We start from the raw sequence: 27,939 nt of genomic DNA, 5'->3' as shown, positions 1-27,939 counted from the left end.
GACGTTCCCAAAGTCTAGAGGCAGACGACAAGTTAATATAAAGAAAGACATTTTCCTGGTACTGCTCATATTGTTTTTCCAGGTGGGAGATATTATAACTACTAAATATATCCAAAAGGTTATTTATATATAGTTGCTCTTTAAGTCAACCTGTGAAGGCCCTTACACATGGGTGTTTGATTGTGTGTTTACGGAAATGCATGTTGAACACATCAAAAGCATATATTGTGTTTACTATACTTTTAACAAGTGCAATTTTATGAGTTCAACATCCATTCTCTACTTTAAAATATTATGAACATAAGTCAAACCCAAAAAAAATCATTTTTCAGTTAAGCAACGAAGGACAACTGTGGTAACAAAAGCAAACACCTGTGTATAAGAGCCCATAACCTAACAAAAGCACAGTGGTTTCTCACTACAGCCCTTTGGTCCACTACACTGTATGTTTAGGACGATTCAGCCACGTATTGACTGGATATCTTGGCATGACAAAGAAATGGGTTAAAAAACAGTATTTTAACACAAGGCAATATAGGAGCATATTTACAAAAATGATACACAATTTTCTATATACATATTTACTGATGGAGCTTAAGGTGCAAGGTGCACTTTTATGTCTTGGGGGAAGCGTTTCCTTGGCTCTATCCTCCAGTTCTGCACCATGAAAAGCAAAAAATGTGTATTTCCCCACATGATGAATGTATGGAAATTGCATAGATCTGTGGCTGTCACAAAAAGTTCTGTGAAGAGCAAAGTCCCCTCAATCATAAATGTCTCACAGAACACTCATACAAAAAGTAGGCTGGATCCTGTAACTGGCAAGAACCCTACTTAAATCATATTTTGCATTTATCCAGTCATTCCTCCCACAAAACTGAAGGTGAATGAATAAAATACAGGAATGTGTTTGAGTGAATCAGTACTTTATCCATACATTTGCGAGCCAAAGCCAAGATGGTGTGTGTCCGCGCTAGGCTGTGGGAGGTGGGCCATTTTTTTTCTTCTTGCCTCTACAAGATTTACACACACAGCAGATAATGCAAGGTGATGCCAGAAGCAGCAATGGAGATGTAACAACCGCAAGGATCCCCAAGCCCACAAGGATCCCCACAACCTAAAGAAAATAGAAACAAAAAAATGTTACTTTTATAAATATGCAAGAAGCTGAAATAAAAACACACAAAATCCATCATTCACTGCAAGATTTCTGATTCTTTCTTCTGTCACAAAGGTCTGTGCTTTTTGGTTGTTCTTATGACAAACACAGTGAAATATATTGGGCTTAAGCTAGCCATACATGATGAGATCTGCTTGTTTGGTGAGGTTTTTGGTAAAGCCATATTTTGCCCAGTCTGCCAACCGATGAGCTGGGGCAAATCAGGCTGATGGGGGCCAAAGATCAGTTTATAGAGCGGGCCTACAGAGACCCATCAGGTTAAGGACAGCACCACAAACAGTTGTGGTCATTGCTTAATGGGATTTTCAAACCTACACATCTATCTCTGTAAACAAGTCAGTGTTCTGCTGGCTCAGTCTGGAGGGACCAAGCTGGCACCTTTTATCAACCTGTGTGGCTACCTTTAGATTTTCACAATCTCTTGGTATTGTATTAACATAGCTGCCTTGTGCCCACCTGTATTATCTCTTATAATTCAACAGCCCTGCTAAAAATGACAATAAAATCAATTTGATGTGACAAAGACTTTAATTATGTGATTTTCATGTAACGCCATCAGACCAGATTTTATAGGGTAAAACCCTTTTCCCAGAGTCAAATCAGATACAGTTGGTGACATGGGATTCAATTTAAATCCCATTCCCCTGGGTATACATATTGATGTGGTTTAGATCAACAATTCCACAAGTATATTAAAAGGCAAAATTTGGCGTTAAAGTATATTACTATGCTGCTTTCCAGCATATGTGCAGCATCACTGAGATTATCCTGTAAGGGCAGACAACACACTGTGCTGCACAGCCTGAGAAGTTCTTTGCCTCTGAAACAATATGATTACTTATACATATGCTTAAACAGAACTATGCCAATGCAGAATACTAAAGGGCGAGGCCATTCAACCCAGACATGAGGGCAGGCTTAACTGGCTTACCTGTGTTCTGTTCCACATCACAGAAGCTCTTGAGTGTCCCAGCTTATTTCTGCATGGTCCTTTGTCATAATGGCGAAGAAAAATATCATTCTGAAACAAAGCACTTTAAATTAGTTACATATAAATGTACGATCTTATTATTATTTTGTCAACATAAAAGGTACCACTTCTGGGCCATCACAAAAGAACATAAGGAAGTGCTTCTAGATACCAAATCTTTCCCTTTTGAGTTTGAATGGAATTAGGACCTGGCTGCCAATAACATGATCAGGATCAAACTAGATAATTAAGATCTAATGACAGAGAGATATTAGAAACTCTTTGACATGTGTAAAAGTTGTCTTTTACACTGCTATATTTTGTGTTGGTTGGGAAATGTTCCATTTAAAAAGGGAAAATAATGCATATAATTTATCCTCCATATATATTCCCTTCATAGTAGAGTCCATGGCTTTTATACTATGCACAGAACATGGGTTCTTTACATCATTTATATACTGCCTGAAGCCCTAGTCTCTCCCTGTGAGCCTCAACAGTGTCCAGTTAATATTTATTATTTGTTGGGAACATGATTAATTACCACTGGCAAAGAAAGCAAATGGCAGTTCCCTCATTTACATAAATGCATGCTCTTTTCGTGGAATATAAATATCCTGCAGCTTGCAATAATTTGTTTGTTCACTGTAGCATCAAATCATTACAACAACCTATCTCAAAGCAGTTAACCAGATATCTTGGGTAATATATCCTAAAAAAAATCAAGAGTGTAATGATTTTTAAAACATGAGCCTATCTTAGCAGTTGAGTTGGTCAGCATTTGGGGATTTAATTGTTTAAAACCCTGTAGAAAACCCATGTGCAGAGGCGATACTCTACCATATATTGATGCTTTCTTTTACAGTTCCCAGTCAGGGAAATGTATGTATTTTCCGATATAATCCATATAAATATGATCTAGTAAATATTAAGCACCATGGATTTCTAGTTTTGCACTCCATGGAAACTTGAAGCTTTTCCAACTATGCATGGTATTAGGCAATCAATAAGGTTTGTTTGAACAAGCTGGAAGGCTGTTCTACACTTTAGGGGGGGGGAGAGAAAGGAAAAAACACTGCAGAACATTCACCTTTGCTCAAAGAAAAAGCTTTATAGTTGCTGTTTTGAGTGTTTTGTTGTTTGTGCAAGATCAACAATATACTCTATTATACATTTGCATTGCATAACACTGAAATTACAGTGTCCATGTCAGTGGAATTGTGTTATGGTGCAAAACAGCTACGTTCTTTTCCCACAATAATACAGTTCTACTGCAGTGACACTGCCCTAAGCAAATGTACTTTAAATGTAACCCTATGATTAAAACCAGTAACACTGGTAAATACTAGGGATACACCAAATCCAGGATTTGGTTCAGTATTCACCCATTTTCTGCAGGATTCGGCAGAATCCTTGTGCCTGGCGAACCAAATCCAAATCCTTAAAATCATGTGACTTTTTTATCACATGTAAGTCTCTCTTTTTCCCTCCTCAATAATATGCAAATAAGGATTCGGATTTGGTTTGGCATTCGACTGAATCTTTCACAAAGGATTCGGGGGTTCGGCCAAATCCAAAATAGTGGATTTGGTGCATCCCTAATAAATACAGAGCTGTTTTCATCAGGCTTTATTAACCATACTTCTTTTAAGGTGCTACTGATTCAAATGCAGTTTCTTGCCAAAACTTCCACTGTTGCCAGCCTGTCTTGCAAAAACCTCCAATAGGATTGTTATCCCTTAACAAGTAAATACTGTAGCCAAGTGATCTGGCATCAAGATGGCATAGACAGCTATAAATTACTGTAATAGCTTTTTATTTCCATAGTTGCAAAAATAATAAACAACCCTATACAAATACCCAGCACATATATTGCCCTGTTTTAAAACCAGTCCCAGTGTGCATCCATCAGAGGCTTGCCTTCTCACTATCTGGCTCATTTACCAACACAGGGCTGGGCAGTAACCCATAGCAACCAATCAGTAATTAGCTTTGTGCAACCAGGTGAACAAGGAAAGAAAAATCAAATTGATTGCATAGGTTACTGCTCAGGCCCGAATTTGTGCAGTTCTGGTAAATGTGCTTGACTGTGTTATATTAAAAAAGTTAAGGACTGTATAAGCCTGCTTTAAAAAAATAATAATGTATGCTTGGATGTGCAATGCAATTTCATGCTCCAAATAAAAAAATAGAAGTTTTTCGTTATGAAGACGGCTTACATTACAAGTTCTGTGGAACAAAGCCCACGTGTCTCTTAATAGGTGCCACTTAATGTTTGTACTATTTTTATACTGTAAAAATCTAAAGCAAAATGCAAACAGTTGTGTTAAATAAATAAAGATATACATGAGCTTTTTAAGTTAGGTTTGTTTAAAGTACAGATGAGAAGTTTCTGACCACACAGCTTATATGTAAACTAAAATTCAGAAAACAAAAATATTCTTTGATTTGTTTTACAGGTTTTTTTTTTTTTTTATAAATTTTGTTAGTACCAGCACTCAGCTTTTTTTATTTTATTGTGCTGGTTGAGTGTATATATTCTTACTACAATGAGGTTTACATTGAATTAAATTATTTGAATCTTATTTAAGAAGTATTGTATCTGCTTGTACCCCCACGTAAGGCATTTTACAATATGGGTGTGCTTCTTGCAAAGATATGCATAGAATGAAATGAGTGCCCGGAGCCAAGCAGGCTCAGACTCATTGCAGTTTGCCTTCAACAGAACAAATAACTTAACCCTTTAAGCACCAGTAGACTTGCAAGGGGGATAGTAGAGGGGATTATTGCTGGCACTAACCATTTACAGAATTAACCAATTTACCTGCTAAGAGAGGTTACTGTCGGAGAGACTTGATAAACACAGCCTGTCTGGCTTTGGCATTAAATAAATACACAGACACTAAAGTCAATGTCACAAACAATGGGGGTCATTTATAAACAGTGGGCAAATAGCTATGGGTTACTGCCCAGGTACAAATTTACAGCCGCCATATTTCAGTTGGCTGAAAAGCAACGGTAACCGCATCCCATTACTCCAGATGACATGGCCGTGAAACACATGTAAGAAAATATTTATAAGCAGAAGACAGATTCTTTTAAGAAACAGTCTTATGAATCACTTGCCATTCTGTAATATTTTTCTCGAAATTTTTGCTTACCATTACATTTAGGGGTTAATTGTTAAAGGTTCAGTTGTTTTTCCCCCCCCCCAAAAAAAGTTTTTGAGAGTATTTTTCAATCAAAACTAATTTGCGTGTTACAAAAAAAATGTTTTTTTTTTTTTTTAAATTGTTTTTCTCATTTTTAGAGATTTATTTTACCCAGCTAAAACCTGTCAAGGTCTCGTAGAAGTCAATTACAAGTAACTTGAACCAATTGTAGATGTTTGTAGCCTTCATTATGTTTGGGTTTTTTTCAGGTGGGTTTCAATTTTTATTTTCACCGAAAACTTGATCAATTAAAGTATTCAAGTTGTTCACCCCAAATTCACTGATTTGAGTTTTTCTCCCTTAGGGTTTTTTCATAAATCAGAAAACATTTGAATTGTAAATTCATTTGAGGTATAAAAAACCTCACAGACTCAACCTTTGATAAATAACCCCCTTAATCTCTGAATATGGCTACATATTTAGGACTCAAGTTGCAAATGTCAGATACTCATGGTAGGAATTGCTTGTGTACTGCTGCAATTCCTGCTTGCTGGTCTGTAAAAAAGCCACATTTAACATTAGGTTAGGCTTTGTGATTATTTTACTGTTAATTATCAAACACTCACGTCAAGGTTTTGCAAGCAGTACCAGCAAAATGTATGTCTGCAGTTCTTGCACATCATTTGTGCACATCCTTCATTTCTCTCTATATATATCCGGCAGACGGGGCACTGCTTGATACAAGCATCTACATCCGTAGTAAGAAGGATTCTGAAATGAGAAAAAATAAAATATCATTATACAGGCCTTTAGATGAGGTCAGTGGTTTTTATATAAGGAAACACTAACTCCATTATATACACAGTATTAAGTGACAACCATTGGGGCTGCTGTAAGCTAGATGGTCTCTATTTACTGGGCTTGTGGGGGACTGATTGGACTGCTATGTACTTGAAATACAGTTACCTATTTTGAATCCCCGTCTGGACCTGGTGGTGTGCCAGCATATAACTATGGCACAAGTCCAGCAACCACAGTCGGTAAAGAAAGGGGTGGGGCAGCCAATAAGGAGAATTACAAGAAATGATCACTAGAGATTCCACTAATGCACCCACCGTGGACTCCATAAGATAAATTCCATGGGAGTTATAGGTTTACTTCAGCCAGTGGGTTAAGGTAACAATTCAATGTACTGTTAGTACTAGGAGTATTTGTGTATGTTCTCCTTAGTCACTCTTTTTTTCAGAGTGAAAGTACAAAAACTATCTGGCTCTTAATTAAGCTGAATAATTTGAAGCCAATAAAAACTGCAACATTGACACCAGGTCTAGTAAGCTATAGCAACCAATCCGATGTTTTCTTTTAAACAGGTAATCAGTAAATGCCACTTGCTGATTGGTTCCTATTAATCTGCATTTGACGAAAATTAAACGGTTCCAAAACCTCTCTTTCTGTCTATGGAAAATTTTCAATGAATATTATATGTAAATGCTTTTAAGGCATTTCCTGGTTAATATACTTGGCATTTAAGATGAGACTATAGCATTTTTGTGCAGCACACAAACTTGGGAAGTTAAAATATAAGGACTTTAGAGGACTGTCAGATAAACAACGGTAGTCTTTCTATAATGTTATTAGGACCTAGTGTAAGGGACAAAAATGGTTCTAGACAAAAACCTTTCAAGAGTACTGAGGGCATTGCTGCAGCACTTCAGACAGTTCAGTCAGCTGTCTCGTTTTGCTCTTTCCCTCTTCAGTGTCCTAAAAATGCAGGGGTTTACTGCCAGGAACAGTATCACATATTCCTGAATCAGCCTACCTTGGTCACTTCTTATACAGAATTGTATACACTTCCACAGCAACCATTTACAAGCACCATGGGAACATGTTGATATGTTCTAGTTCGCAACTACTGTCCTTTCATGATGAGCTGAGGGAGATACATCAGTGTTGTGACAGTAAATATTTCCACAAGGGAGTCAGGGAGGGAGCAATCCTGGTAAGGGGAGCTTCCAACACTAGGCAGCAATACTCATTTGCAATGCCCCACACAATGTGCAAAGTCCAAAAAAAGGAGGTCTTTTTTTTTGTTGCACTTTGTCCACTGAGTTGGACATTGTGCATCAAAACAGAGTGCAGAGGTCTGCAGACTGCAGCTTGAATCAAACGCTGCTGGCATTCAAGGTAGGCAGGTGGGGGGGGGGGCATGTAGGCATCCGCCCCCTCCCCATACCTTGCATGTCATTCTGAGGCGCAAGGTATGATTCAGCAGGAGTCAAATCTACATTCAAGACTCTCTTTTTACCCCTTATCAGTCGCTGCTCTGACCATACATCCTCAAAACTGTTATGCAAATTATATGTTATTTTTTGTTTATACATTACAGATCTATAAATCCCATATAGAAATTTGCAATTGATTTAGAGTGCTTTAACTGTTGCTGTGATTTTCTTAGCCCACAATCATGTTATGAAAACATACAGATTAACAAGGAAGCAAATTAAAATTCAAACAAACACTGTGACAGAAAATATTTGTATTGGAATTGTGCAATGAACTGCAGGAGATTTTTGTTTTAATTCTTAATGGCATTTAGCTTCTGTTTAGTCACAAAAAAGAGCAGCCTAATACTGAACCACCCTGGCAAATCTGTACCCAATTTAACCCATGAGGATAAATTAGCGCTAAAATCCATAAAAATGAATGACAGCATTATAATTAAAAAGGCTGATAAAGGTGGCGCCACTGTAGTCATGGATAAGAGTGGGTACATATTAGAAGTACAGAGACAATTAACCACACCTGGACACTACCAGATAATCGGGCATGATCCTGTATTTGAAATTATGAGTGAAATTAACTCATTGGTGACGGAGACGTGTAATAACAACACCATTACTAAGAGTACCATGGAGTATCTAATGACTGAACATCCACGTACTCCAGTCCTGTATTTGCTACCTAAAATACACAAGTCCTTATTCAATCCTCCAGGGCGCCCAATAGTCTCTGGCGTTGGTTCAGTTCTAGAGCCAGTGTCTAAATTGGTTGACTCTTACTTACAACCTTTGGTCCAGGGTATTGAGACTTGCCTAAAGGATACTAACGATTTGTTGAATAGACTAGCTATACTACCATTATTAAATATGGATTATACTCTATGTAGTATTGATATAGTTAGCTTATATACCTCTATACCGCAGGATGAAGGACTTAAATGTGTGGAAGAAGCCTTACTTGAGATTAATTTGCAACTTAATATATTTTCTGCTTGATGGCCTAAATATTGTCCTTAAAAGGAATTATTTCAGGTTTGAAGGGGAATACTATTGGCAGCGCCAAGGGCCATCAATGGGGGCTGCGGTCGCACCTTCATTTGCCAACTTGTTCGTCCACATGCTAGAAATTGATTATTTCCTTAAACACAGATAGAGGAATCAAATGATCCTGTATCTACGGTATGTGGATGATATTTTGGTGATTTGGAAGGGGGATGTTCTAAAATTCCATGAGATGGTCACTGAAGCAAACAGTAAACACCCTTCTATTTAATTTACAATTGAAACTTCCAAGAAAACCTTAAATTTCCTGGACGTGAAATTAACACTCGAGGGAGGTCGATTGACCACAGATTTGTATCGAAAGCCCACAGACAGAAATAACCTGTTGAAAGCATCCAGCTTCCATAACCCACGCTGCATAGAAGGGATCCCAAAAGGACAATTTCTGAGAGCTAGGAGGATAGCCTCAGACGAGCAGGGCTATTGGAGAGCTGCCTCCACATTGATAGATAGATTCAAAGAAAAAGGCTTTAAAGAAAAAAAACCTTATTACTACAGCTAACCTAGTAGGAGAGGTTCCAAGAACCGCACTTCTAACAAAAACAGAGGCAAAAAGGGTAGAAAACCAAAAGAGAATCCCTTTTGTTAGCAAAGTTGCGAAGCAAAGTAAACCAATTGAAAAAACTCAATCAGGAGGTATTGGCCAATACTGCAGAATGACAAATCCTTAGGGAAAATTTGTTCACAATTACCGTTGTTTAGCTATAAAAGAGGCTCCACATTACGAGATATACTGTGTCCGGCGGAAGCCAAGGCTCCAAGTAGAATGGAAACAATATTCAAAAGCAAACCTAATATAGGAACCTTTCTGTGTCTGAGTTGTGCCTGTTGCTCATCAATCATTAAAGGCGAGGCTGTACATCATCCCACAAAAGGTAATAGCATTCGACTCAGACACTATGCTACTTGTAACACAGTTGGGGTTGTGTACATGTTAAAATGCCCTTGTGGGAAGGTATATGTAGGCCAAACAATAAGACAAATAAAGGCCAGGATAAAAGAACATAGAGGTGATATCAAGAATTTCAAACCTAATACCTACACTGATACCCCTGATTCTCGCCATTTCAACCACGCTAGACATAATCTGTCACAATTAAAATGGTTGGTCCTGGAGGTAGTCCAAGAACCCCAAAGAGGAGGTGATAAAAAGAAGTTACTCCTACAAAAAGAAGCCATCTGGATAAAAAAAAAACTAAATGCTTTAGAACCATTAGGCCTGAACGACCAATGGAATATGGTGTGTTTCCTGTAGAAACAATTATTAACCTTGTTCCCTTTCCCCTAACAGATAAAGCTGCCTTTGAATTTGAATTGATTCTCCTGTTTGGTAAGATACCTTAGTAACTTATTATAGCTACATTTAATTGCTTGGCAGCATTCTCACAATTTTGGCAACATTGTGTAAATAATTGCTGAATGTTCAAACTTGTATATTATATTTCGAATAATAGTGTCTCCAGCAGGTTTTAAGTAGCAGTGCTGGTGCTCATTTGTAAATAGCTCTTATTGATTTTACAGTTCTCACAAAGAGCAATGTTACTATGTTACTATGTAAGCAGCCAAGCTGCAAACCCTCTCAGCACTGGCTGAAGTGACCAATCAGATGGATGGTGGGTGGGGCTTATTGTATTTAATGTTGTACACTGGTTTGGCTTATATACACTTGATAAAGAGCCTTGGTGCTCGAAACATGTTGTGTTAAATAAAGGCACTTTTGCAGCAGAACCTCTGCGCTGTTTTGTATCGACACCTATAATTTTTGAACCACTAATACTGAACAAGACAGTGTGCGACTTACCCTTTCTCGGGAGGAATGATGGGCAGATTTCCTTGGCATGATTGTCCAGGATGCCAAATGTTTTTGCAAACAGAACAAAATTTAAGGCGGCAAGCTGAACAGTCCACTGGTACAGGCAGACCAGAATCACCAGTTTCTACTTGGCATACAGTATGACAATCGACAGTAGGGCACCATGTCTTGCAGGGGTCCAAATGCACCTCTGAAATAGAAAAAATCCATAAAAAAATAGTATACAACAACAAAATACAATGAATATCACTTTGATCTAACTCCCAATGTTATGATGCTCAGATTTACTGATCGCACTTCAAATATACACACACACACACACACACACAGGTATGGGAACTGTTATCCTGAGACCCATTATCCAGAAAGCTCCAAATTATGGAAACACTGTCTCCCATAGACTCCATTTTATCCAAATAATAAAAACTAAGATATAATTAATCCTTATTGGAAGCAAATATATATATGCCTATTACGCTGCCCAAATATATTCTTGAAATTATAGCTATATGGCTGGTATATAAGTGTTGCCAATATCTTAATCTTGTTAAAGGCTAAGGTAGCAATGGCAGACCAAACATTGTGCCTCAACAGAAGACTGAAACAATCAGAAAACCATGCCCCTATTCCCTAATCCACCACAGAGTTAAGCTCTGGCTATGATCGACAGTCTTTTAAAGATATGTGAAAATATAATTTATAGAATGAGGCAAAATGATGCAATATTTAAAAACAGTAAAATGTACTATTCTTTTTGTCAAATTTGCAAATATTTTGCAAATATATTCCCAAACTAGTATATAAGCAAGCAGATAATAACATCACAGTAACCTATTTATTTTCCATAAAGCACTGCTATCTGGGAATACCTATCTGTAATTCAGAAATAATAATGTTTATTACTAAAAAGTGATATGAAATGCTTCCAGATCTGCTTGTGTTAATAGAAGAGTAACTTTTTACTCACATTACTGTAAAATAATTATAAAATCGTTTATCTAAATGACTTAATTATCCTCTCTAATACTTTTTAAACAGCCTTCACTAATGCAGAAGATCTAAAAAGGTACTGAAGCTGCTGCTGTATATTTATTACCCACAATCCAGTCATTATAACTAACCATTTACATTTCTGGATGACTCTGCATGCATTTACAACTTAAGTGATATTCTGTTTATGATTTATCGCTGATGAACTATTACATCGCTTAAGTGGTTTATACATAAGCATTCTCCTGGAAACATCAACATTCAATGAACCAGCAAGAATGCCTAGTATATGGTTGTCTTCTGCATAAAAATGTGTTCCCAATCCCATAATGCTATGGACAATGGTTTTAATTTTTTTTTACCTGTGGATCTGGTCAATGTCAATATCAATATAGAAAAACAACATTTTTATGCAATATGAAAAATCAAAGGGCCATGGCACATGGAACGTTTTGACAAGGACACTTAAATAATGTGCTCACAACTGATCACTTCATTCCTTGACATACAAAGAAAACAGAGTTGCCCAGAATGTAGAATCACAAGGTGAGAACTGCAAATTGGGTCTAATTAGGGCACTTCACATGCAAGTCAATACAAAGTGAACTACATTTGTTTTGATAACAGCCATCAATGTAGCCTATACACCATTCTAAGAGTTGCCCTTATTTTTGGATTTTTCTAGTTGTTAAATATATTGATCTTTTATTTTTCCATTATATTTTTTGTGATGATTCCTTATACTTGTTTGTGCAATACACGTTACCCTGGGTCACAAGCTAAAGGAATTTCCAAAAGAGAGGAAAAAAAGAACGAGACTGTTAATCATTTTCTTGCAAATGTGCTTCCCAGGTCATCTGGAAAGTTAAAAGTTAAGCTGGTTATAAACAGAGTAACCTGTTCCTGACTAAAGTGATCAAATATTTTTTTCATTTTGAAGTCATCGGTAAGCAACTTATTCAGTCTTGAGATCGCAATGAAACTTTATTTATTGAGACAAAAAATCTGGTCTGGGAATGCCTCCAGCTGACATGAGGAATAGAACACTATGCAATTCTAGAAGTAATGAGGGCTGCACCAACCTTTAACATGGAGGCATATTTCAAAGAGTGAAACCAGAGCTTGCCAGTTGCCACAGTATGCCAGAGTGAAATGAACATCGCTGCTATCAAGGTGTGAAATCTCACTTTCATCCATAGATAAATGTGCTCCCAAAACTGCCATAAAAATGAATAGTGGCGGAATTTCACTCTGGCAGACTGTGGTAAGCTCTAGATTTATACTCTGATAAATATGCATTCCCCATTCCCCCACGGGGGATCTGAATTCTATTCCTGAGTGAGACTAGTTTAGCCACCAATGTGTGGCCAAATAGTGCATGATCCTATTTACCTGCAAAGCCGAATTATGACCACCTTAACTTCAATAGACAGAGGTTTGTGTCTGGAAGACTGTTTTCTCAGGGTAGATCATTAACATGGAAATAACACCAGGGAATATAAAAGCTATCATATTTTGATGTACCGGTTGCTGATTGTGGCTGAACTAAGGCTAATAAAAGGAAGACAGAGAACAGAAGTTTGCGGAACCTGGAAACTCATCCGGGTTATTAATATGGCAAATATATATTTATACAGTAGCTCTGTCACACAGAGGAAGTTGCAACAGTTAAATACTGTAAATGACATTCTTTTGTTGCCAAAAAAAACTAAAGCCAATTTTTTTTCGTGTGCACAGAATACTATTTTCAAAATGCAATAGACAGATCATTTTTGTATTGGGCCAGTTATCCCACATACTGCACAAAAGATTTGGCCAAATACTAATACTAACCTGAATGCATTTTATTTTATTTTTTTTATGCAGCAGGCATAAGCAGCATCTATGCTGTAGTTCTGCAGATGTTGGCAGGTTAAAGATGGAGGAATTATTTAGATCATATTGAATTACTTAGATGTGGCTTAGTTTTGCTTTAAAAATGTTAATACATTAATTTCACACGCTTTAAAGAACAGTTCAGTGTAAAAATAAAAACTGGGTAAATAGAAAGGCTGTGCAAAATAAAAAAAAATCGAATATAGTTAGTTAGCCAAAAATGTAATCTATTAAAGTTGGAGTGACTGTATATCTAATAGCCAGAACACTACTTCCTGCTTTTCAGCTCTCTAACTCTGAGTTAGTCAGTGACTTTAAAGGGGGCCACATGGGACATAACTCTTCAGTGAGTTTGTAGTTGGGCCTTAGCATGCAACTCAGATTCAAAAGCAAACAGTTATGACCCCCTCAAGTTACTGATTGGTTACTGCCTGGTAACCAATCACTGTAAACCAAGAAAGCTGCAAAGCAGGAAGTAGTGTTCTGGCTATTATGTTACACATCCAGTCACTCCAGTCTTTATACATTACACATTTGGCAAACTAACTATATTAGAAACATTTTTTATTTTGCACAGCCTATCGTTTTACCATGTTTTTACTTTTATACTGAACAATTCCTTTAACACGGTAAGGAAAATGGAATTGAAAACCAGATTTAGCACATGTACTGGCCCAGTGCAAGCTAAAAGTTACTGCAATTCACAAACACAAGAATATATCTTACCTCTCTCAAGTTTTAACCTCTGATACAATTGTAGCTGTTCAACAGGTACCAAAGCAGAAATCTAAAAGGAAATATTGAAATCAGTCTATAAGCAACAAAACCGACAGAAAATGACTAGATGACTAAACTAGTCTAACAAAAAAAATGCCATTAGGGAAATTATTCAGTAAAATATATTGGGAATCAATAGGTGATATTCATTGTTTTGCAGATACTGTACATATATTACTGTATATATTTTACGCTACCATTTGTAACAGGTTTGCAATGGGGTGCAATTGCACGTCGTTGTTCTTTTCGATGAGGGATTAGTTAACAATACATTATCTTTTAGACACAACCTGAAACACACCAGCAGTGGATGAATTTACCAGTCACTTTGAGCTCTACTGAGTAAATAAAAATAAAATGTGATTGTAGCACATTTGAAACATATAATATGTATTGTTTTACCTAATATCTGTACATACACATTATCAATGGGAAAAAAACAACCCTGGAAAAACAGCTTAAAAGCCACTGCAAGAATATTCTGTAGTGCTGTTTTTTTAATCACATACTAAGAATTATTTTAATGCATTATTAACATGTTTACATGCGTTGGTCTAGCCACACAATCACTAAATTTTTCCAAATGTTCAATGATCAGACAGTGTAAGCCACCTCACAGTAAACTATCAGGGAAACATGTTCCTTAAAACTTTTATTAATATACAAGTTCTCAGAAAACCAGATTTATTTCAGTTTAAATAAGTGTGTTTTATTTGCATTGTGTGTTGTAAATTGTGTATTTGCTTCAGAAATACAACTATAGTTTATATAAATAAGCTGCTGTACAGCCATGGGTCAACCATTGGATAGGGCAAAACGGCATATGGTTATAAAGCATATGACATACAGTATATAAACTGAACATACAAATTACATATAGACAGCCTGTGTCATTTGAAACCATTTTCCAAAAAAAAAAAAAAAACACAGAAAAGTGAAAGTGTTTTAAAGTAATGAAAAGATCATGTAGTGCTGCCCTGCATTGGTAAAACTGATGTGTTTGCTTCAGAAACACTACTATAGTTTATATAAACAAGCTGCTGTGTAGCAATGGTGGAAATTGAAAAAAGGCTACATGGCACTGGTTAAATAGTGGATAACAGATAACACCATTATGTTCTTCAAAGCTTGTCTGCTATCAGCTGTGTAACTTGAGCTTTTTCTCCTTTGAATGGCTGCCCCATTGCTACACAGCAGCTTGTTTATATAAACAATGGTAGTGTTTCTGAAGCAAACACCAGTGCAGGACAACACTGCATTACATCTTTATTACACTTTTATTTTTTGATGTTACTGTTCCTTTAAGAGCAATTGCACATTTTATATAGCCGCTGTTGTTTTCAAGTGATAAGTGCCTCTCTAAAAAGTTTACAAATCACTGTGTCCCATTGCCCTAACTGTTTCAACAAGTATGTTCTCTTGCATTTATAACTAACCCAAATTTGTATGTTGTCTTTGTATTTACATAGTTTGGCAAAGTGCTAAGGAAAATGGCTGGCACCTTATAAAAAATAATAGTACTAATACTTGAGCATAAGCAGAGATATGACATAAAATCCAGCCTGTCAGGCACTGTGCATTGTGAATTTTCATTGCCAATCAAATAATTATTAACTACATGTCAGCTGTGTAACCAAATAGTTAGTATGCAGTATAATGTGGTGCACAATATTTTCTAAATAAAAGCCTCCTATTTATGAGAAAAAGTAAAATGAACATCTAAGAAAAGAAAAGGTGTTTAAATAGCACAGATATTGACCACATATTTCCACTGCCAAGCAAACTCTAAATATTCATCAAAATTGAGCAAATAAAAATCATGCCAAAGAAAGCCTACAGACACCACAGAAAGCAGTTATTAGCACGCCAGTAGCTGCTGTGTGCAGGCTGGTTGAAAAGTTCATAGATGTGGAACTTCGGGATGTTTTGATTTTTCAGTGAAAGGCAATGCATTGACTGAGCTGATGCAAAGTAAACTTTATCTAAAGCAAAATAAAAAGTAAAACAAGAAATCTATTGTCCCTGACTACCTTGGCAAGAAAAGATGGATACCAGGTGTTTGTTAGTGGTAAGTAAAATTACTAAAAAAAAAGGAATTTAGCAGAAACGTCAAGGCTTTGCTTAAACAGGGGAGTTTTACAAATGTCAATACCTCTGCTTCCTGAAGGATACCCTTGCTTGTGCAAGCCGTGTCTGGACAAGTGATTGTGGATCCAAAGCCTTCCCGGATAGAAAACTGAGTATACTGTTTGAGACACTATAGGAGGTAAGAACACTCAGTCAGAAACACTGTCACATCATAAATGGCAAAAGTTAATTTACAACTCCCAAGATGCCCACAAAAGCAAAGTGGCTTACTGCCTTGCAGCCCTGTTGTAGGTAGGTTCAGTATATACTATAATACTATATGTATGGGTTTCCTCCCACATTGTAAAAACATACAGGCAGGTTTGTTGGCTACTGATGAAACTGAACTACTGGAATTTACACTAGCATGCCATGAAAGGTGTTTGACCAAGAATGATCAGAACTATAAAGTATTGAGTTATTTTTCAGAAAACACAAAAGAAGAAGAAATTTGCAAAAAAGCAATTGCATTGTTGCAATGCTCTATGACTAAAACCTAAGCATTTTTACAATTGCATTTAAAAAACACAAGAGCATATTGTGGCGAATGTACAAATATATGCAGGTCACTGCATTGCCTGCTAGACCCTGGGGAATACTGCAAAAGGCCAAAAGCAGTAATAGCTGTAAAAAGTAGATTTAAAAATATTAAAATGTAGGCAATGTATACTTAAACAGAGAACATATTTTATTTCTTCTTAATATTAACATAAATCTAAGTTGTTTAAAAAAATATCTTTTTATTGCAGTGGATTATAATAAAAATATTAGAGAAAATTACAGAGAATTGGTTGAGGGTCTGAATAGTTTGGCAAGGCAGTGTTAATGGAGACCAAGGTTTTAAACAAAATAATGACCAAAAAAAAAAAAACTCACCAATGTGCAAAAAATACAACTGCATGCCTGTAGGGAGGTCATCTTATCAATGGGATGTTCACAAAGACACAATTTGCACAGTATTAAAGGCTCCAGGGACAATTCTCCGGGACTTGAATTGCCTGCCACCATGGTGTGATGGCACACTTTACCAGCAGAGGCCATATTTGCTCTAGATAAGCAGCATTCTAAATCCTCAAATCTGAAAGACAAACCAAACATACCAGATAAATAAGCGAAGGACACTGCTTAAACTTAAGGCTAGGGCCAGACGATCCTTATGAATGCGGATTCTCCCTGCTGCTCCCCCTGTCTTTTTAACTGCGGGCGAATTTTGGCGCAAAATGTTGTTTGGGCGCCGATATCTGCCCGTGTCTGCCTGCACTTGAGCGGAAACAATGCTTCTGGGTGCAGGCAGAGCAGGAGCGCAAGAGCAGTGGATTCTTGGCCTGTGGAGAAACGTAGGCCGAAATCAGAAATCGTCTGACCCTGGCCAGAGACATCTACACATAGGCCAACTTCATCAGTGATCAGATAATGTGTGATGTGGACATCCATGCCACAGCCTGTCAAAATTGCCACCATGGTAGCTATACATATGAAAGTTAACAAAAAAAAATATGCGGACACTTGGTGAGGGCTATTCCACTTTTTATTTATTTCCTGGTATTTATATAGCACCAACACATGTTTGCAGTGCTTTACAGAGATTATACATAATTCAATTATCTTCTTATCATTATAAAGCATTATAAAGCCAAGGAAGGAATGCTCTCAGTCGAGTTACTCATTGAATTTAGCATCATGTTAAATGGTTAATACAGCATGTATTATCTATTTTTAAATACTGGACTAAAAAAAGTTAATATATATATCTTTATTTTATTTTATTTCATACAAACTTTTCTGAATGCCTGTGAAGAAATGTTTGAAAGTCATAGACAGCACTTAATGGGCCCCACAGCCAATTATTTTTCAGGCCCCCAAAATGTCTACAAGTTTTACCAACATTTAATTGAAATTGTATATGAATTAGGGCTTCCTGGGGCCCCTATACATTCTGGGCCCCCCTGCAGCCACATGGTCTGCTTTCTTTGTAGTTACACCCCTGGTAAAGCTATTTTTAAAATAAAGTCCATATCTACAAGGATCTTTGAATATCCACAGCACTGATCAAGCAACATTTATTTAAATACAGCAAAACACAATCATGGCAGCAGGGTTCAATCAATGACTGTGTGTACTGCTTCAAGACAAGTTGTGCCAAAGCACACAGAAGTTATTTACAAAAAAAGTCATGCAAAGTACACACAGGCGAACAGGTTTTACAATATCAGTTCCACTCCTAGGACATGCAGCAACAGGGCAATAGTATTCAGTTCATTTGTAACACAAAGCTTTACAGTGAAGTATGAAAAAGGCACCAGTTTTTGTACAATATTTATTTAGAAGTGAAGAATCAGAGATACAAATTCAGATAATAATAATAACAAAATAATAAAAAATAATTTATTTTATAATTTATTTATTTCATAAAAATAAATAATAACAAAAACTTGACTATACTAGATGATCAATAAATATATTGGATATTCATATAACCTAAAACCAAGGCGTTTTAACATTTTGATTTTTATTGGGGGAATGGGGTTGAACATCAGGAAGTTTAAGGACAGAAAGGTAATGGGGGGGGGGAGAGGGGTCACTACTTCACCATGTTTATATATTACAGGTATGGGATTCTTTATCAGTATACTCATTATCCAGAAAGCTCCTAAGTATGGGAAAGCCATCTCCCATAGACTGCATTGTAAACATTTAATTAAATTAATTACATTTTTAAAAATGATTTCCCTTTTCTCTGTAATAATAAAACAGTACCTTGTATCTTATCCTAAATAAGACACAAATGATCCTTAATGGAGGCACACAAGCCTATTTCTCTAACATCTTTTATCTCTGCTGGTGGTAAAACTGTCATCACACCAACCCCCAACTGCTTTAATTCATATGAATGATGAGGAAGAATGAAAAATCCCATTTGGCAAGAAAAATAGAGAAACATAGATACGGCTAGGGTGACAAGATCATATTTGCTATTACAGAATTCTGAATGCACATAGGGTTGCCACCTTTTCCCCCAGTGGAGGGGCAGGACCCTCACGCGGCAGGGCCGTGACATATAGGGGTGTGGCCGTGATGTGAAGGAGCGGGACCGTGATGTTGAGGGGTGGGGCTATGACGCGGCAATCAGTCGATTGCCGTGTCAATCATGGGGAGTCCTGCCCAGTTTTCCTTATTTGGAAAACTGGCCAGGAAGTTTTGACCCGGGCAGCCCTTCAAAATACCGGGCTGTCTGGCTCAAAACCAAACAGGTGGCAACCTAAATGCACATCAAGCCAAGAAAATGAGGAGGGGACATTGAATTTCTTTAAATGCAGTAGGCTGCTGTTGAAAAGAAAGACAATTTAGGGAAAAATGTTCCTTTAAAGGGGATCTGTCACCTCAAGAAATACTTCAAAATCCTATTTTCTGATGTTACACAAAAATAAACTTCATTTATACTATAAAAAATATTCACTGGAATTAATAATCACAGCAAGCAGGCAGATGCCATTTTTAGGACACTGTTGGCATTATGCCTAAATCTTGTGTATGTGCTAGAAATGGGGGCACAATGCACATGGCAACACAATTAGGTGGTAAGGGGGAGGGGGGTTCTGGGGAGTGCAGTAACATCTAGGAAGTGCAGAATGGAAAGTAATTGCCTGACCCGCCCCTATGCCTGAGGCATAGAGAAGGGGCAGGCAATACACGATTGACAGCTCAGACTTCTAAACGAGTTTGTAACAGGTATGGATGTTTTAATCTAAAAAAAATTATTTGGATTTTATTAGTCTGAGAATGACTTTTATTATGCAGCTGCTTTTGTCTGAGTGACAGGTCCCCTTTAGTGAACCCCCAATAAACTGTATTAGAACACTACACAGGGACATCGAACCTAAACTTCTGGGAAAAACCGCATAACTATCAACAAAAACTCAAGCTGGGGAGAGGAGTTTTTTATTTGAAGTGCAACTATAGCTATGTATTCTAAGGGCTCTTACTGACGAGCGGTTGAAGCTGCGCTCCCCTGCGTTCTGTTTTTCTGCGTTCAGCCGCAGGGGAGCACAGGAATAGACGCATTTAGCTTTTTTCAATGGGGCTGAACTCACACAGGCGTGTGTAGGCGCCGAGCGCAGGAAAAAGTCTCAACCTGCGTTCAGCGGCTACACGCGCCTGTGTACAGCCCCATTGAAAAAAGCTAAATGCGTCTATTCTTGCGCTCCCCTGCGGCTGAACGCAGAAAAACGGAACGCAGGGGAGCGCAGCTTCAACCGCTCATCAGTAAGAGCCCTAACAGAGGTGCAAAATTAAAGAAGAATGAAGGAGCCAACACCTGCATGGATATTGCTATCATTGTGTTTTCTTTCTAGAGAATTTATACTCTTGCACTGCACAAGATCATGTATTACATCTAAAATGACAAAAGATACATTACAAAACAATGCACGCTGCAGGTGATGGGGTAACAGAGTGGTAGAGTATATTATTTGGGATAATATGGGAGTTGCTATTAGGGAAACAATATGCAACCGGTTTAACAATCTTGATAATTAACTTTTCTTCTGAATATAAATCAAAACTCTCTGCTCCAAGTCATTCAGAACTGCCATACCGAGTACAACTTCAAGTTCCATGGTTAGAAATGTCAAAGGCAGGCTTTTTAAGATACAAAATACAAGAAGTTTTAACAAAATAAACAGTGGTTGTGTACTATAAGGAGATCTGGAACCACTTCAGAATGCTATGAGCTGTTACCATGACTTACATATAAGAATTCAGCCTGGAATTTCTTGCCACAGCTCTCAGAAACATATTGTTCCAGTTTTTGTAATGAAGTCAACTTACAGTGTCTATTTTTAAGACACAAAAAAAAATTAAGCCTCTATAAATCCTGTGAAAACTAATGACCAGCAAAACTGTAGTTTGATGTAATCAAATGTAACTGTGGCAATGAATTTGCAGCTGAGCAGGTAGAAGACAACAATCAAAAATGCCTATTATCCATTACCGTGGCAACAGGCTAGAACCCCAGGTACACTCAGAAGTCAGGCATTTGTTGCTTTAAAACACTGGCCTATGAGTGTACCAGTGGGGTTGACAGGTCCGAGTGCTATTGCCATTACATAGTTATCAGTATGTAATATGCACATATATAACATGTACACGGAATCACCAAGCACAAAATATCAATTTAAGCTTGGGAACAGTTGAATTACTGGCAGACACAAATACTGGGAGTGTTAAGAAGGCAGAAATACATTAAAGTATTTTTTTAACCCATTACAACTATGGAAATTCTTCAGTGAATAGTAATTAGATGAGACTCCTCAGGAAATCCATAATGACTGAAGCAGATGTACTGTATTTCATTGCTAAGTGCTAAATGCACATGCAACAAATTTCCTACATTCCCCTGCCCTAATGGGAACTGATGGAAGCTGCTTCATCCTTTGCTTTAGTTACCCTTTATCACATACAAGGCTTGGTTTACTGAACAACGTATAGAGCAAAAGAAAAGTGTCAGTCAGGAGGTGTAACTACAGAGGAAGCAGACCCTGTGGCTGCAGGAGGCAGGCCCAGACTGGCAATCTGTGGGTTCTGGCAAATTCCAGAGGGGCTGCTATAAGGTCCCATAGAAAGTCAGTATTTAGTGGGCTGGTTGGGGCTGTTTGGGCCTCTATGTGGACTGATTGGGCCTCTAATTAAAATGCCAGGGCCTATTTTAATTCTCAGTCCGGACCTGCCAGGAGGTATAGGGGGCCCCATGAGTCCCTAGCTAATGAGCAATTTCAACACATATTGGTAAAACAGGACAACCTGTGTATATGTTGGGGGCCCTAAAATTAATTTGCTGTGGAGCCCAGTAACATCTAGTTACACTACTAGAGTCAGTTGATACCTGTAGAAAACAAGGTCAATTATTCAGTTTAATCATTTTTAAATTAGTATTACCTGTTCCTGCCACCCACAAGAGAACCTAAATAAATCTATAACTTGATCCCCCTGAAATTTTTCAGTTATAGCTCTTTTTACTGTCTGAAACAATACTGCAAGATATTGCCCTCCAGGTTATTTTAATGGCCCCAATCCTAAGAAAGCGGTCCCTTGAAGTTACTGTATAGCATCATCATTTTGATATAATCCAGACTATGAATATGTAGAAAATAAGACAAGGCCTTGAGTAAAAAATGGTACCGGTTTAAAAAAAGAACACATAAAATGTTAATTAAATAATATGGTCTAAAATTGCTACAGTAAATAAGGACTGCATACTGCAGACAGCAAGGGAGCAATGTATCTATAGAAGTAAGTAAGCTCTGCATCAGTTACAATTTGTAACACATGGAGCCTCAGTGTCAATAGGGCTTCTCCTCTCATCACTTCTGCCCATTCTCATCTACAAGACTTCTCTCTGGCTTCTGCTTTTCTCTGGAACTCTCTGCCTCAAGCTGTCAGACTTTCTCTTTAACGCTCCTTAAAGACCCACCTGTTTATAGAAGCTTATTCAATGTACCTTAATTAATCAATCATTGCTGTATCATAAATCACAAAATTGTTTCTAAAATCCTAATGTCTCAATTGTACCCTAACCTTTAGTTTGTAAACTATAATTTGTAGGACCTTCTAATCCTATTATAGTCTGTAAACCCTTGTTTGTTATCCTCCATTTATTCCCTGTTTGTTATAACTAAGGTAAAGCACTGCGTATCTTGTTGCCGCTATATAAATAAATGATGATGAGTTATTAATGCAATATAAAGCAAACCTTGAAAAAAAAAAACCCTCAAGGCACAAAACAACGTGCCTGTCAGTCCCCACCTCAAGCTCAGAATACACTAGAATTAAATGTATTACACGGCTGTGCATGCCTGAAAAACAGAACCCACTGTGTTTGCACCTTTCGCTTAAATGGTGCATATTTTGCTACTATAAAACAAAATAAAGCACTTTGCAGTATACAGAGCCGGGCCAGGCACCCTAGGCAACCTGACCTGTTGCGGCACTGGCTGAGCATGCCCACACACGATTCGACGCTCGCTTGTGGAAGCTCGAAAAGGGGGAGAAATAACACAGAGAGTCGGGGAGTGAGGGGACCGGATTGGAGGTAGGTGAGAGGCCCTAGGCGAGTGCCTACTCTGCCTACCCCTAGTTCCGGCCCTGGCACGATACTTTTTATAGTATACTTTATTATCCTCCTGGTAGAGGACCAGAAGCACTATCTGCAGCCACTCACAAATGAGCAAGAGTTTGGTCAGAAAAGCCTGCTCATTTCCTATTGGCTGCCACTCTATAAGTAGAAAGGAGTGCTGCTATCCTATTAGGAAAAAAGAGAATTAAAAACAGTAACATCAAAAAATTTAATATAATAAAAATATAATGCAGTATTGCACTGCAGTAGTAAAACTGCTGTGTTTACTATTATTGTTTATGCAAATAAGCTACTGTGTAGCAATGGGGGAAGCCAGGAGAAAAGGCTCAGGTTGCAGATAGCAGATAAGCTCTGTAGAACATAATGGTGTTATCTGTTTTCCACTATTTAACCTGTGCCATATAGACTTTTTTCAATTTCCACCATTGCTACACAGCAGCTTGTTTATATGAACAATATATATATATGAACTATAGTCGTGTTTCTGAAGCAAACAGATCCGTTTTACCAGTGCAGCACAACAGTACATGATATTTTATTTTAAAACACTTACATTTTTTTGGTGTTATTGTTCCTTTAAGGGTTGTAGGGTTGTAAGGTTTTATTTTAAAAGCCCACTGTACGCAGGGGCATTTTAACTGTGTTTGCTGTGAGATATTGATTTTTTTCCCCACTCTATTCTGTGAGTCTCCTCCAAACGAGACAGAAAAAAAAACAATAAAAAACAAACAAATTCTTTGCATCTATCCATATCAGTGTTTATTTTTTCTATAGTTTATACAGGATTAGTGGTCAGCTCAATGTAGTAGTCAGGTGATACCTGCTGTGTTCAATATAAAGGGAAATCATTTTGGCATTTTACCTATGAAAAGCAAGTTTTAGGTAAAACTTAGTTCCTATAGAAATGCCTAAGGGTAAGGGCACACCAGGAGATTCGGGGACATTTAGTTGCCCGGCGACTAATCGCCTCTTCTTTGGGGCGACTAATCTCCCCAAACTGCTTCTTCACGAGTAAACTTCGGGCAATTGCATTGCCGCAGGTGTTTTTTCATTGAAGCAGGCGGAAGACATGGGGAAACAGAAGAGCCGATTGGTCGCCGGTGTGCCCTTACCCTTAAGGAATACTTGAATTCTAAATGAATGAAAAAGGGAGTTTAGGACTGGGCAGACCAGGGATGACTGACATTCCTGTTATGTTGAAATGGGAGGGCATCTTTTTAATAGCTTTATGTACAAACTGTCTTAAAGGGGTAGTTCACCTTAAAGGGGTGGTTCACATTTAAGCTAACTTTTAGTATGTTATGGATTGGCCGGTTCTAAGCAACATTTTAATAGGTCTTTAATTATTTTTTTTAAAGTTATTTAATTATTTGCCTTCTTCTTCTGACTCTTTCCAGCTTTCAAATGGGGGGTCACTAACCCCATCTAAAAAAACGAATGCTCCGTAAACTTACAAATCTATTGTTATTGCTACTTTTTATTACTCATATTTCTATTCAGGCTTCTCCTATTTATACTTCAGTCTCTTATTCAAATAAATGCATGGTTGCTATGGGTAATTCTGATCCTAGCAACCAGATTGTTGAAATTGCAAACTGGAGAGCTGCTGAATAAAAAGCTATTAACTCAAAAACCACAAGTAATAAAAAATGAAAACTAATTGCAAATTGTCTCAGAATAACACTCTCTACATCAAGGATCCCCAACCTTTTGAACGCGTGAGCAACGTTCAGAAGTAAAAGGAGTTGGGGAGCAACACTAGCATGAAAATTGTTCCCGGGGTGCCAAATAAGTGCTGTGATTGGCCATTTGGTAACCCCTATGTGGATTATCAACCAACACCGAGGCTCTGTTTGGCAGTGCATCTGGTTCTTATCCAACAAAACTTGCCTCCAAGGCTGGCGTTAAAAATAAGCTCCTGCTTTGAGGCCACTGGGAGCAACATCCAAGGGGTTGGAGAGCAACATGTTGCTCACGAGCTACTGGTTGGGGATCACTGCTCTACATCATAGTAAAAATGAACTCAAAGATGAACAATACCTTTAGTGTTAACTTTTAGTATGTTACAGAATGCCTTATTCCTTACAACTGGGTTTTATTATATATTCCTCAGTCCAAACCGGATCTCCACGCACTGTATAAACTATTCGTTTGAGGAAAATCATATCTATTTAGTGAGAATATACCAGCTGACTATAAGGAACAATAAGAGACTGATGTAGGATCTTCACTATTGCAAGTTTACAGGATATCCACACAGGAACACAGATGGGTCTGTTACAATTACTACCCAAATGATAGATCCACCTGTGCCCTCTAAGGATATCCTGAGAACATGTAACATAGGAATACACAGCTAGAAGTTAAAAGGCAACTTATTATTAAGAACTTACCTATTATTATGTTTAGAACACAATCTTGAGTTCCCGCACACTCACTGTTACCTTTCCTGTCCCTGTACTTAATAGCAGAACTTAGGGAACTTCCATAGGAACTGCTTAAAATTACATCATGCCAGCAGAGAAACAATTGTTCCTTCTGTATTTCTCAATTGCTGTTGACAAGATTATGCAACAACAGAAGTTTTAGAGAAGATATACTGAAAGGAACACTCAAATGAGCACCAAAGTTTAAAAAAAAATCTATTAAAAGCAATTCATTTGTATCAAAGTAGAACAAATTATAAACACTTTAAATTTATATTTTTTAATGTTTAAAAACCATTCTGTTACTCGGGAACATTTGTTCAGTTCTGGCATAGTTCCACTACAGTTCCAGTATCTTGCCACAAGCAAACTGTAAACATTAACAGAGGCTTATCATTGCTTCACTGTTTGTTTTGATGTTTTTTTGTTTTTTTTAATGAACTAGCCTTGCTGCAGAGAAAATGTATACAGAAGAATGATGCTGCCAAACCTCTCCGAGTACCGGGCCTATTGCCTAATATGTAACTTATTCTAGTGCCCGATAACATAATAATGTAATACACATAAAGTGCATGAACGCAGGCTCGTGATGAAATGGCTTCTGGGAGTTGTAGTACAACAGAGGTAGAGGACTCTTGGAAATATATGATTTATGTAATATACATATACACACACAGTCTTTTATAGTCAACGATGGATTCTAAATGGATAATGGAGTTGGGGAAAATGTCCAATACACAAGCATATGTATGGGGAGGCAGTGTTCCATGCAATGAGTAGAATTCACAACAATCATTTTTGTATGTGATATGTAAACAGACACAGGAACGCTCACCCTGCTGCAACGCATCCCACAACTTTACCTACAACCAAACCTTATAATATACGTCAGTCTCAGACTGGATGATCAGCAAACTCACAAAATAATGGCCATTTTGCCTGTGATCCTTGTTTTGATTACAGGTACACAGCTTGGGGGTAAATAACTCAGCTGATCTACTGGCTTGAGCCAAACTGCAGTTCCATACAGGAGCTGGAAAGTGCCTGTTTCTGGCTGACAGCACTGCTTCTGTGCACACACACACAGGTCTGCTGGGGCTGATCAGAAAAACATGAGGATTGTGTGCAATGCGCCTCGCCAGCTGTTGGAAAACTAAGAACAGGTTTTGGGTAGGGTAGGACTAGCCCCACCAGCCCTGCATCCCTTCTATAACAATGTAACATACCCATTAACCTGTAGCCCCTCCAACTGTTGTTATACTAGAATTCTCAGAGGTGAAAGTGGGGATTGTGGAAGCCGTAGTTTAGTGTAGATGGAGGTGCTGCACTGTACCATCTCCAATCTTTCTGCTTGGTCCTGGTTAAACTACAACTCCCATCATGCCCTAACAGGCTGGCTATGTGGCATGCTAGAAGCTGCAGTGAAACAGCTGGATGAGCACACAATGAAGATCCCAGCAGCCTACACATCCCATCTGCAGAATAAAGCCCTAGCTGGCCGTGAGGAAAAGCAGCTTACAATACCTTGAGTAAGAAATAACATTCCCCAGACTCCACTCCTCCTTCTCAGGACGGTTTCTATTGACTGTCTGGTGAAGGCACGTTCTCCTTCTCACTCCATCTCCCTGTGTTCCGCAAAGCTCTCACGGCTCTCTCAGCCGCTCTGGCACTTAATCCCCTCCCCTCTTCTATTCACAGCAAGTTGCCATCATCTCCAGAGCACGTCACGGCTTGTAACGCAGTATCTAAGGGAGCGCTGCATCTGCATGTCATAATCCAGGAAGCCCGAGCACTTCCTGCTTCCCATGTGGGCTTTCCTCCTGCTTAACTGCAGGTGATTACATCCACGCTCAGTCAATACGTCTTACAACGCACTGCCATTTCACTTCCCTCCTAGTTTTTAGTGGGCCTACATGTTCAGCAATGGGTATAAGGCGGAAGCATTTCGTTGCTTTAGTTCTACCCGCTGATAAGTTGCTGCGCAAGTCGATACTCCGCCCTCAGTTGTGTTTTCTTTTGACACTGGAGCATTACATACAATACATGAAACATTATATAAATATTGCATAAAAAAGGCGACTTTGCGTTGGATGTCATTGTTTTTTGTAAACAGAAAATAAAATTGTCACTACGGTTTAGTTACCTGAGACGTTCCCCTT

At 38.0% G+C, this 27,939-nt stretch overlaps 1 protein-coding gene across 1 annotated transcript; it reads right to left on the bottom strand.

Moving 5' to 3' along the window:
• Window positions 1–500: 500 nt before the first annotated feature.
• Window positions 501–27,687, bottom strand: rnf144b.L (ring finger 144B L homeolog). Its single transcript, XM_018267821.2, has 8 exons — window positions 27,305–27,687; window positions 17,099–17,300; window positions 16,248–16,352; window positions 14,045–14,105; window positions 10,442–10,643; window positions 5,926–6,070; window positions 2,112–2,201; window positions 501–1,117 (listed from the first exon to the last, which is right to left on the bottom strand). Exons 2-8 carry the CDS (start codon window positions 17,261–17,263, stop codon window positions 974–976), a joined length of 912 nt encoding a protein of 303 aa, XP_018123310.1. The 5' UTR covers window positions 17,264–17,300; window positions 27,305–27,687; the 3' UTR covers window positions 501–973.
• Between the last annotated feature and the right edge of the window lie 252 nt (window positions 27,688–27,939).

Source organism: Xenopus laevis, chromosome 6L (genome assembly GCF_017654675.1).
Source record: "Xenopus laevis strain J_2021 chromosome 6L, Xenopus_laevis_v10.1, whole genome shotgun sequence".
In the NCBI taxonomy this organism is placed as follows: Eukaryota; Metazoa; Chordata; class Amphibia; order Anura; family Pipidae; genus Xenopus; species Xenopus laevis.
This window is presented reverse-complemented; position numbering and strand designations above follow the sequence as displayed.

Bases quoted from the DNA above. Each gene is read 5' to 3' on its own strand.
- rnf144b.L (XM_018267821.2), bottom strand. From the start codon at position 17,263: ATGGCCTCTGCTGGTAAAGTGTGCCATCACACCATGGTGGCAGGCAAT. The intron at 16,353-17,098 runs GTGAGTTTTTTT...TACCTCCTATAG, and splicing joins GTTGTATTTTTTGCACATTG to TGTCTCAAACAGTATACTCA. The intron at 14,106-16,247 runs GTATTGACATTT...ATTTCCTTTTAG, and splicing joins GTATCCTTCAGGAAGCAGAG to ATTTCTGCTTTGGTACCTGT.